General features: G+C 35.1%; 1 protein-coding gene across 1 annotated transcript; it reads left to right on the plus strand.

Annotated features, from left to right (window-relative positions):
• The first annotated feature begins 6,774 nt into the window (after positions 1-6,774).
• On the plus strand, positions 6,775-8,283 carry LOC126704008 (uncharacterized). Its single transcript, XM_050403052.1, has one exon. It carries the CDS (start codon positions 6,775-6,777, stop codon positions 8,281-8,283), a length of 1,509 nt encoding a protein of 502 aa, XP_050259009.1.
• Positions 8,284-13,330: the final 5,047 nt, after the last annotated feature.

Below are 13,330 nucleotides of genomic sequence, written 5' to 3' on the forward strand. Positions count from 1 at the left end.
CAAATACTTAAATTATGAACTTTATTTGTCACCAAAAATCAAAAACAAAAAACAAAAGAAAAATTATAATGCACTATGGAGATCAATTGTCCGACTGAATTGAAAGAGACTATCAAAAACAAATTGAAAGAGTATTAGTATTATTATAGATACAATAATAATTTATGGCTTTAAGGTAGTGTGGGATCCACACTCAATGAAAAATGATGGGTAAACTATATATTAAATCTCTATCCTTTACACCATATTTCAATTTGGTACTTAACCTTTCAATTTGGTCCCTAACCTTTCAATTGTGTCAATTTGGTCCCTAACTTTTTAGTCTCGTGTCAATTTAGTCCCTATTGTTATATCTTGAATGAAAATTGATGATATGGAAAACGGCCAAAATAAAATTTTAATTTATTCTCACATCAACGGAAGCTAATTTTTTATTTTGGCCATTAGACATATCATCAATTTTCATCCAAAAGATAACAATAGAGACTAAATTGACATGGTACTAAAATGTTAAGAACTAAATTGACAAAATTGAAAGGTTAGAGATCAAATTGAAATATGGTGTATAAAATAGGGACCAAAAACGTAGTTTACCCAAAAATGATCAATATATTGGATGCATGAACAATTACTCTTAACGCTTCAAAATATCTAATAAACTAATTGTTCCTTTAGACAATTTTTTTTTTTTTTTTTGAGAAGGATTCCTTAGACAAGTTGGGTTGTATTTTTAAATAAATGCATATAGAAGGTTTTTTTTTTTTTTTTTTTTTTTTTTGACGTTTTGTAAACTATGATTGAACCTAGATTTAATAACTATTAAACTAATATTAGGGACTATTATTAGATTTTTAGAGAGGAAAAGAAAATCAACAAGACAAGTTTCGGCTATGATATTACGTCCAAAACAATTATTTATCCAAAGCAAAGGTGGGGACACATTTCTTTCTATCTCCATGCTAGTATTTATTTTGGCAAGTAATCTCCAACCTTATTATATGATCAAAGCCTTTGGCTTCATCCTTATCCCTCCACATGCCCATGTATCTATTTGAAATAAAGCCAAAAGTGTGGATTACAACTTTTTATCCTGGAAAAGTATAAAAAATAGAGAGCACTAATTATATTATCAGTAAAATAAAGAGAATTTTATTGATTGATTGTGCCACTTGTATTGTAGCTTTAAACTTATAAAAATAATAAATAAGTAAATAAATAAAAATTGTATGATAAGATGTATGGTAGTCTAGTATATCTAGCTTGGTTTTTTACTCTTTTCTTCTCAAGTGCACGAATCTGGGCTGTTACTTTGCATGGACAGTAGTATGTATGTACTCGTTGGATTGAGAAACAATGTCCCAAAAAGAGTGGTTACAAATTGGCCTATAGTGCCGTCAAAATTTTTAACTATTGAAAGTATGAATCAATCTTATTAATTTAGAATTTTTTTTTAATCAGAGAACTTATCACTAAGAACAGAAGAACAAAATATAAATGCACACACACACATATATATATATATATATATATACACACTAGCTCCTGAAGCAGTACACAAACGACAAATTCAGTGCAAAAGCCTTCAGATCAACACCAAAACCTCCTTTATTTGTACAATCTAGACGGGGTAGATACCTTATTTTGCACCCAGCTGGGCTCAAATTAGGGACAAAACAGTAAATTTAACCATGAAAATGCAGAAATATCATCCGAAGTGTTAAATGAAAAATAACAATAACTTGAGTCAAAATAAAATAGAGCTCAGCGATTAAAATGTCATGTTGAATGCAAAAATTGGACTGTTGAATCAAAATATTAAGTGATATTGCTAAAGGCATAGTAACTAAATTGGCATATCTTCTTACACAAAGTGTTTGGGAACTCCAAGAGAAAAGAGTTCGAGCTTGCGGGATCAGCAGCATATTGTAATTATCTCTTTCTTAAAAAAAAAAAAGAAAAAAAATCAAGTTATACCAAGTTATAATGGTTAAGATACATTCTTGTAAACTATGGTTAAAAGAATGTGATTATGACATTAATTATGATTGGTTTTAATTTTAATTAATTAGTACGTGCCGTATCACAATTTAAGATGAGGATGTATTAATTTGCACAAAATATATTTCGTGGATAATTATGGTTTTTGAATAATTAGTTAATTATCTCATAACATAGATGATTAATTGAAATTGATAAAACGATGGATCCCCTACCGTGACCTTTTGACTACAAAAGCAAGTAATGAGCGTATGATCATAATGCTCTTTTGTTTCGATTAAAATATAGTAGTCCTTGGTTTCATATTTTTTGATGAAAGTGTTTCTAGCAAAATTATCATGAAGTGCAAGATATTACTTGGTTTCATATTTTTTGATGAAAGCGTTTCTAGTAAAATTATCATGAAGTGCAAGAATTATCTTGTGCAACAGTTCCCTTCTAATATGTATGTACACGTGAGTCCCACCAATTAATATGTCGTAGGATCTAAATGTTGTAAGAGGTTAATATCGAGATACCCTTCCATGAAGATGATATCTCATACAGTAAGCGCATGAAACTATTGTCTCACTAATAAATGATACACTTTTATGAAGATGGTATCTCATGCAGTAGACGCATGAGACCATTGTCTCATTGATAGGTACAAGAACCACCTGTAAGTGAGACAATAGTCTCATGCGCCTGGAATATAAACTATTTCCTCCCCCTCCATGTGATTCTAATGGTATGGACAATGGAGTGGGACACCAAAAATAAAAAGGGTTAAAAGTTTCAAGCAAGTGGTGTACTACTATAATTATCCTAACACGTACGTTCACCAAGATTTATCTATGGCCAAAAAAACAAATAGAAAAGGTGTGTGTGCGTACAATGAAGAATGGCTCGGTGGGACCAAAACCAAAACCAAACCAAATTAATAAAGAAGCATGAAAACACATCACCTTGCAAATTGGCAAAACATTATTTACATGGGCAGTGAGAGTGAGAGAGAGAGAGAGAGTGGGCACAGTCTTGTTTTAGAGAGAAGATTAGGTTTAATTTTAAAGGGGTTGTGCACTGCGGGGACCGATTGGGACTTAGGACCCGCCAATCACATGCCGTGTTTTAGAGAACATTATTTGCATGTGTTTCTTTTCTTTCTTATTATTTCTAGATAGATTTGAATTCCCCCACCATTACGCTAGATTTTTTATTGGATAACTTTTAGTGGTAGGTTCCTCTTGTTATTTATGTATTTGTTTGTTGCAATAAATTTTATGGTTGGCTTTCCTCCTGGAATAATGACATAGATAGTGACCTTTTCTTTTTCTTTTTCTTTTTCTTTTGCTTTTTTCTTTTTAATTATAAAAAGATTTTGCTTTTTTAAGTTTGATGGAGGACATTTATTAAATAAAAAAAGGAATGAAATGTCACTAGTGACATATGTTTTTCTCAACTGTATATATATATATATATATATATATTCCTGATTTAAAAATAATCTTATTTTGAAAAATTGAACATGCAAAAATTTCATATTATTATTAATTATTAATTTATTATTGTTCTCAATATACCGTTCCCATACCCTGTCTTTATACCATACTTTAATAAAATCACAAAGGCCTTCATAAGTCATATATAACTCTTTGATTTAGCAAAATTTTGGATCCTAACAATTTATTTATTTATAAAGAAAACATTTTTATGCATTTTTTGATGTTTAATTAGTATGAAGTTACGATAAAAAATAGAAGTTACTATAAAAAAATGTTTTTTATAGTCAATAAAAAACAAATTTAAATAAACACAAAACGTGTCCAAAATATTACATACCAATACCACCACAAAAAATTCTCTCTCTCTCTCTCTCTCTCTGACTGGCAGTTCCACAATTGAATCTTTTTCAAGATGACTTTTTTTTTTTTTTTTCATTAAAACTGATCATTATAATAAAAAATTGTTATCTAATTTAGGGTCTATTTTAATGAATAAAAGTTTTTGTTAATATAATAGTTTAAAATTAAAGTAAATATTAATGTTTTTTAATGCAAGCCAAGCCAACAAAATATGTTTTTTAGCTCATTTTTCATTGTCGTAAATCAAATACGAAAAAACAAATCAATTTTCTAGAAATTTATTTTTTGAATACAAGCTATATATTTTGATATTTTCTACCTGATGTTATTTTTTGTTGAAAGAAACAAGAATAAAATATTCCTTTATTCTTGTCACACTCCAAACCCAAACTCAATGTATGAGTTAAGTACTTTGGTGCACACATATAAAGGTTCACCTTACAAGTGTGCAAGGTCCCAATAAAATTTCAACAGTTATCTTTAAAAGAGATCGAGTTAGTAGCAAATATATTCCAATGAATATTCTCACAGAAATAAAAATTAATAGTTCATTTTTTGCTAACCTCCAAAAATTAATAGCTAAAAGATTTTGATTTTTTTAATAGAAAATCACAATTGATTGAAAAGTTCATAATTTCAAATCTTCCAACTATCGCTAGAGACTAGTGTCAAATCCTAATGCATTTCTCATGCGTACTACCTGATCAACAATAACCCAAACTTGCTAATCTTTCAAAAATCTGAAATTATAAGGACTACTGAGCTCAACTATTCAAGAAGTAAACAAAATCCCAAATAATGGGATCAAGCATATACATATGTGAAATAATTAAACTATATATATGATAAAACTCATATGCTTAGAGATTGAATCTCGATTCAATTGGTAAATTAAAAAAAAAAAAAATATATATATATATATATATGTGGTAAATTAACATATATATATATTTATATATATATATATATATAGATAAAATTTACAATGAATTTCAAAAATGGAAAAAAAAAAAAAAAAAAATCTCTGGACTTAAAACAATGCATATATTTTATCAGATTTTTTTTTTTTTTTTGGTTGATAAACATAGTTAAATTATACTCACACACGAGGGAATGGGGGAGAAAGACTCACAATGCATATATTTGATCAGATTTCTTATAATTAATAATCTTTATGATTATGGTCATCCCCATGACTAGGCCCATAACCAGCTGTAGGTCAATGATAAGGCCTAGAAGAAACTAGTTTCTATTCCAATGTGTACCTCCATTGGTGAGGATTAAAGCATAACCAATTTGTACAATTGATTTTCAAAATAAATCCAATTCATAATAGTCCGTTTGGATTGAAGAAGCGAGTGAGAAAGAATAGAGAAAAGTATATAAGAATTAACCCAAAATTAATTTAATTTTAGCTAGCTCTACTCTACCCCCTCCACTACCCCTCCTTCCTCCCTAAATCCAAATAAGCCTTTAAATACATATCCAAAAATCATGTATCATAATATTACAATTCAAACAAATATTGTGGTCATTTTTTTTTTTTTTCACAAAATTTACAAATGCTTTATCCGACTTTGAAGAAAATAGAAACTTTCTAAATGACCAACTGAATCAAACTAATTTATAATATTTCAACAAGGAAGAGATTATAGTTATGTTCTTTAAATCAGTGTAATTAAAGTAATTAAATAAAAAATTATAAGAATGACAAAGAGTTATTTAAGAAATAAAACATCATATATATATATATATATATATTTGGGATTGGGTTCAAGTTACACCTAATGTAACTCTAAATAATATTACACCACTCAATAACTTGTTATTGAATTCATATTTTGAAAATCCAACCGTTGAATTAAATGTTCTACATGTTCTTAACATGTATGTCAATTTTCATGCCAATTGGATGTAAACTATTCGATCCATAAACTCATCTATTATGCAATATTCTAAACTACAAAAACTTGAATTTAAATAATTAATTGATAACATGACCATTGATCTTTGATCATCTTTAAATTTTGTAAGGATGAAGAATATAAAAAATAATATAATCCAACGATAGATTTATCAAAATTCACTTTTAATTAAAAAAATATCGGGTGGTGTAACATTACTTAGAGTTACCAAGTGTAACTTGAATCTAATCCATATATTTGAAGCAAAATATAACTAGTAAAAAAAATGTTACATACATCAATTGATGCCTACTTTCAAAACTCTTGCAACTCGTCAAAGACACTCCATGCAACCTAAAATATATCATAATCAATTTAATTATAAGAAGGTCAAAAAAAAAAATTACTAAAATATGTTATTCTCGGACCTATCTATTTTAAATCACTAGATCAATATTAAAAAAAAGAAGGTTTTGAGGGTGCTGAGTGCTGACCTCAAGATCTTCAATCCACTTCTCCATATAATCCTTGGGTAGTTGTCTCTCTAGAGTTTTCTAAGTCAGAAACAACTAACAAGTCTAATGGATTGCTAGTTATGGCTTTTATTTTTCATTTTTTGATAATTCACTTGATACTAACAAGTCTGGTGGATTCCTAGTTATGGCTTTTTTCTTTCATTTTTTGATAATTCACTTGATAAAAAGAAAAGAGTGAGTAGGTATATTTAAATCTTGATTCTCCTCGTAAAAGAGATTAAGTAATGTTTTTAGGTTACGATATCTCTGTTGCTAAGGAAAGCGGGTTTCTCCCTGTTTCTCTTAGTGCAGTAGAAGTTGTTTTGTCCCTTACTGTCGTAAGGAGAGTTTGTTTCAGTTCTTGTCTTGTTCTGTCTCTGTCTCTTTTCTCTGTCTCTCCCTCTTGTGACACCCCTGTGTCCCTTGAGCTAGTGGTTTTTCCTTTTCTTTTGGGGTCTTGGGAAACAGTTTTCTTTTCTCCTTTCTTCTTTTCTTTCCGTCTCTCCCATTACTCTAATGGAGGACTTAGCAAATACATGGAATAGACTTTCTTTGTCGGATAGAGAGCAAAAGGGTTATGTCCTCCGTTCTGACCATCGCACGGGGGAATATCTGTTGGCTGCAAAATTTTTAACCCCTCGCTTTCTTATCATGAATGCCGTGGCAAAAACCTTTAAGCAACTTTGGAGGTCTACAAATGGTTTTACGATCAGACATCTTGGGGATCATAAAGTCCTCTTTGTCTTTGATAATCTCCCAGACGTGGACCGTATCATTCTCCATCAACCATGGAGTTTTGATAAATATCTCGTTGTTATCCAGAGGTATGATTCTGACACTCCGGCTAGGAAACTTTTATTTAATAGGGCTACATTTTGGGTGCAGGTTCATGATATACCTCTCCGTTTTATGACTAAGGAAATGGCTGAGTGCCTATGCGAAACAGTTGGTGAGGTCAGTAAATCTACAGGTGCCGTGGATGAGGAGGGTGGTCATTTTATGAGGGTCCGTGTTACTATTGATATAAATCTTCCTCTCTGTCATGGTCGGGTGATCACTCTCGTGGATGGTGGTAAATCCTGGGTGGCTTTCAAGTACGAGAGGCTGCCAAATTTTTGTTACTGGTGCGGGCGATTAACTCATGACGATAAAAACTGTGAGCTTTGGATCCAAAGTAAGGGTACTCTTAAAGTTGAAAATCAACAATTCAACTCTAGTTTGAGGGTAGCTCCGTATACAACGGCTGGTAAAGACGTTATCTTCGTGCCTGGGTACTATGAAGATCGGATTAAGCGAGCTCATCAGTCCCCTGTTGTCCCTGTTGTTAGTCCAGTGGAGGTGGTAATGGAGGAAACGCCGGCGGTGGTATCTCAGCCCATTTTGGAAACCGAAAAATCTGGGGGTGAAATTAATGCCGAATCTCTTTTAAATTCAAATTCACGTAGCGGAAAGGAGAAAGTAACGGGGGAGGAATTTACGCATTCCAGTCCAAAAATATCTGAGTCAACTGTGCAATTAAACTTGGATTCTCCTAGTTTTCCGGTCCCCAGTAAAGACAATGATTTATTCTCGGCTGTCCTCCAAGATATAGACAAGGAATTATCCAAATTTGATTCCTCAAATCCCGAGTTGGGAGGGATTTCTAATCCTGCAGTTACTATTTGTCCACTCTCTTCTGCTCTTTCAAAACTCAAGGAGTGTGCTACTAAGCCTCCCATATCTCAATCACGTGACTCATTTATTTCTCACGTGCCTCCTGTTTTGATGAGTACGTCCTTGACAGAGGTCCCTATTTCGATTTCGTCTGAGGTTCCAGCACTTAAAAAAGGGACTTGGAAAAGGCAAACTCAAGCTAACCCACGGGTGGACTCAAACTGGGACAAGCCTTCCCCACAAAAACGTTCCTTAAACTCCTTGGAAGTTCCTAATGAATTACCATGCAAGCGACGATTGGTTTCTCATCAGGAAGAGGTTCACTGTGATATATTGGCAGAGGTTGCTCAGCAACCCTGCCAGAAGCAATGAGTTTTCTAGTTTGGAATTGTCGTGGGCTTGGGAACCCACAGACAATTCGGGAGCTCGGTGACTTGGTCCGGGCACAAGATCCTGCAGCTGTGTTCATTGCCGAGACATGGCTGGATGAAGCGAGGCTAAAGTTCCTTTTACGAAATTTTGATTTTGAGCAGAAACACGTTGTCTCTAAAATCAACCAGGGTGGCGGTTTGGTTCTCTTGTGGAAAGCTGATTTTGATTTATCTGTGACTTCTTCCTCTCTTAACCACATAGACGCTGTGATCAATGCTGGTAAGACTGATTCTTGGCGCTTTACGGGATTTTATGGTTATCCGGAAACTCAGAGACATCATGAATCTTGGACAAAACTGAAAAATCTCAACCTCTGTTTTTCTTTGCCTTGGCTGTGCGCGAGAGATTTTAATGAGATTGCTAAGTCTCATGAGAAGTTGGGTGGTCGTGCTAGGCCAGAGAATCAGATGAAGGAGTTTCGTGACACTTTAGATGTATGCAGTTTCGCGGATTTGGGTTACGAGGGGTCGAAATTCACGTGGTTTAAGCGTTTGGCTGGGGGTATCTCTGTTTGGGAGCGCTTGGACAGAGCTGTTGCAAATCCAGAGTGGCTTACTCTCTTCCCGGGCTCATCAGTTCAGCACTTAGAATCCGTTTTCTCTGACCATAGACCAATCATTATTCACCCAAATGGCATTCAAGCTCGTTCTCGGAGACCTTGGAGATTTGAGCAAGTTTGGTTAAAGGATGAGATGTGTCACTCTACTGTTGAATCCGCTTGGTCCCCAGCCATCTTCTCCCCTTTTCCGATGGAAGTGGTAGAAGGAAATGTGATTCAATGTCAGTCAAAGTTACGTCAGTGGAGTAAGACGTCCTTTGGGAATATCACTCGAGCCATTATTGAAAAGAAAAATTCAGTGAAGAAGGCTGAAGAGGAGGCTGTCAGAGGAGGTAATATTGACCGGTTTCTTTTGCTTAAAGCGGAGTTGAGAGATCTTCTTTCCAGTGAAGAAAAACTCTGGCAACAACGGGCTAAATTGCATTGGCTGAAGGAGGGTGATCAAAACACGAGGTATTTTCATGGTAAGACCTCCCAACGTTATAGGCGAAATTTTATTAATCGGCTCAGGGACTCAAACGGAGTTTGGTGCGATGGTGATGAGAAAGTGGCAGGTCTCTTTATTGAATATTTCAAGGGGCTGTTTACTTCCTCTAACCCGAGTCACATTGATGAAGTTCTTGAATCGGTATCCTGGGTAGTCAGTGAGCAGATGAATTCAGATTTGTTGAGGGTCTTCACCAGGCAAGAAGTTGATGTGGCCCTTAAACAAATGGCTCCTTTGAAGGCCCTGGGCCCTGATGGCATGCCACCCATTTTCTATCAACATTATTGGAGTTCCATTGGTGATGATGTATCCTGTGCTGTGCTATCTTGCTTAAATTCAGGTACTATCCCTGCTAGCTTAAATCATACTTATATTACTCTTGTGCCTAAATCAAAGTGTCCGGAACTAGTTACGGAATTTAGACCTATTTCTCTCTGTAACATCCTTTATAAATTAATATCCAAAGTATTAGCTAACCGGTTGAAAAGTTTGCTACCTATTGTTGTTTCTGAAACTCAAAGTGCTTTCCAATCGGATAAAGCTATTTCGGATAATATCCTTGTTGCTTTTGAAACCCTTCATCATATGAAGACTAAGAAGTATGGTAAAGGTGGTTATATGGCTATGAAGTTGGATATGAGCAAAGCGTATGATAGGGTGGAATGGACCTTTCTAGAGAGCATTATGTTGAAAATGGGCTTTCATGAGAAATGGGTGGGTATGGTGATGGCCACAGTGAAATCGGTTTCCTATTCTATTTTGGTAAATGGCGAGCCCCGTGGGAATATCCAGCCAACTAGGGGGATCCGACAAGGTGACCCTTTATCCCCCTATTTATTCTTGCTCTGTTCTGAGGGACTTAATGGTTTACTTAAAAAAGCTGTTAATGGTGGCGAGATCCGGGGTTTTTCTTTATGCAAGTATGGGCCACAAATCTCTCATCTTTTCTTCGCAGATGATAGCTTGATCTTTTGTCGAGCTAAGTTGGGTGATGTGCAAGCGGTCCAAAATGCCCTAGCTTTGTATGAGAAGGCTTCTGGACAAAAGATTAATAGCCAAAAGACTAACTTGTTTTTTGGGAAATCAGTCTCGAATGAAACCAAAGATGTTTTGAAAGAATTTTTGGGTGTTCCGGAAATAAAGGAGTATGAGAAGTATTTAGGCCTTCCAGCTGTGGTGGGGAGGAAAAAAAAGGAGAGCCTAGTGTACATTAAAGAAAGGATTTGGGGTAAACTTCAAGGGTGCAAGGAGAAACTTTTGTCCCAAGCCGGGAGAGAGGTCCTTTTGAAAGCCGTTGTCCAAGCCATCCCAACCTTTGCTATGGGCTGCTTTAAGTTACCACAAAGCCTTTGTCATGATATTGAGGTTATGATAAAAAACTTCTTTTGGGGGCAACAAGGAGATAGACGGAAAATCCATTGGAAGAAGTGGCAAACTCTTTGCCTACCTAAGGAAGAAGGCGGGTTGAATTTCAAGGATTTGAGTAAATTCAATGAAGCCATGCTTGCTAAGCAAGTTTGGCGTTTGATTCATGATAAGGATTCCCTTTTCTATCGGGTTTTTAAGGCTAAATTTTTCCCTTCGGGTGACATTTTTTCAGCCCAATTAAAATCCGGTTCCTATGCGTGGCGTAGTATTCTTGGTGCTAGGAAGCTAGTGGCTGTTGGGGCTAGATGGAGAATCGGAAATGGCTTAAAAACCCGAGTTTATTCTGATCGTTGGCTGCCAGGGGGAGGCTCGGGCAGGATCACTTCCCCTTTTTCAGAGATTCCGGCAGATGCAGTTGTTGCTGACCTTTTGGATGTTGACTCGGGATGGTGGAATGGGGAGTTGATTGACAGAAATTTTCTGCCTTTTGAAGCTCAGAAGATAAAATCCATCTCGGTGTGTTTCACCCCTCAGGAGGATATTTTAATCTGGCCGAAAACAAGGGATGGGAAATACTCTGTTAAATCGGGATATAAGCTTCTTCATGAACTGGACATTTGTGAGTTGGCTTCCTCATCAGATTCTGGGGAAAACAAAAAATTTTGGTCGGGTTTATGGAAAATGAAGGTTCCAAATAAGCTTAAGACTTTTGCATGGAGAGCTTGCACAAATTCCCTTCCTACGTTGGACAATCTGCTGAAGAGAAAGATTGTCTCTTCTCCTACATGCCCCAGGTGTAAAAGCGAGCCTGAATCTGTCATTCATGCTCTGTGGAGTTGCGGGTCACTTGGTCCAGTGTGGGGCACTAGCTTTGAGGAGTTGAAAGCTGTGTCTCCTCCTTTTCTAACGTTTGTTGATCTTTTTAGGTGTGCATTGCAGAATCCACGCGGAGCTGAGTCGTTCATCACGCACTGCTGGTTTCTATGGAATGAACGAAACAAACGCAGAGTGGGAGAAGCAGTCACGCCACTGGATAAGCTGGCGGACCTGGCACAACAATTCCTCCAGGAATTCTAGCAACCTCGTCGCAAGCCTGCCGTCAAGCAACCTCCAAAACTGAGCATCTGGAAGCCACCGGACCTGAGTTCAGTGAAGACAAACTTTGACGGTGCTATTTTTGAAGAATTGGACGCAGCAGGTGTTGGTGTCGTTGTTCGAAATTCCTCGGGAGAAGTACTGGCGGCACTATCTGAGATCATTCCTCTGCCATCGTCTATTCTTGCTCTGGAAACAATTGCAGCGCGAAGAGCAGTCTCCTTTCTGCATGAGCTTGGTTTGGACAGCTCTATTTTTGAAGGGGACTCCGAATCTTCTATACTGGCAATTACTAACCAGTGTTTTCATCATCCTGTAGTGGGTCATTTGGTCAGGGATATTTTTTCTCTAGCTAGTTCATTACAGTCTTTTTATTTTATTCATACTCGTAGGCAAGGTAATGGCTTGGCTCATGCCTTAGCTCAAAGGGCGAGATTATCTTTTCCTGTTTCTATCTGGAAGGAGTCTGTTCCTCCAGATTTACTAAAACGTTTCATTTTTGATTTACCGAAAATAAAGTAGCTTGACCGGTTTTGGTCTGTTTCTCAAAAAAAAAAAAAAAGGTTACGATACTCTTAGTTGGTGGCTATAATTTTTAACATAAAGTATATATACTAATAATCCCAACGTAAAAATTATGAGGTTGTCCATTTTAAACTTATTTTTCCTTAATTTGGAAGTGATATCACAATTTCATTATTTTTTTCCCATGTTCAACTCAATTTTTGGATTGCACTAATAATATCTTAACATTTTGATTATGTTTTGTTGGTGCAAACACAATAATAATGGAAATAACACAAAGAGAAACTAAATCATACATCTAAATATTATTAATTTGAAGAAAAAAAATACAAAACACTATTTGGAGTGAGGTGTATTCAAGTCCAAAACTCCACCAGAAAGAACACCCTTCTTTGCAATTGCTGGATTTTTTGGTGTACATTGGAATGAGCTTGAATGAGTCTATTTATAGGCTCAATGGTCCCCACAAATTTACTACTCAAATTAATCTGATTAATTAGGTCTATTATTTTGATGTAGTGGGTGTTACAAGACTAATTTCTGGATATTAATCTAATGAGCTGGAGTTACACAATTAATGGATGAGATAAGGAGTTTTAAAGAATGAAAAGGCCCAAATGGCTAGTCCATTAAGTGGATTAATGGCTCTTCATATTAGCCCATTAATCACCACAATTAAAAAGAATAAAATAGTCTCTCTCTTTTTCAACGTGGGATTAAATATTTTCACTAACTCCTCATGTTCTATATTAACTCCCACATCTTTACATTTATGTTGTAATATAAATTCATTTTTATTGTTGAATATTAAAATGCTCCAACATGCTTTGTTGACATAAAAATTTATATTGAAGTTTAAGTGATAGTTTAGCAGTAATTGTATTATTTATAGTATCTCATGTTTAAAATTCGAATCATATCTTTTTTCTCCTACTATCAATAAATACATAAAA

Source organism: Quercus robur, chromosome 10 (assembly GCF_932294415.1).
Source record: "Quercus robur chromosome 10, dhQueRobu3.1, whole genome shotgun sequence".
NCBI classification, from domain to species: Eukaryota; Viridiplantae; Streptophyta; class Magnoliopsida; order Fagales; family Fagaceae; genus Quercus; species Quercus robur.

Coding starts and splice junctions, on each gene's coding strand:
- LOC126704008 (XM_050403052.1), top strand. CDS start 6,775: ATGGAGGACTTAGCAAATACATGGAATAGACTTTCTTTGTCGGATAGA.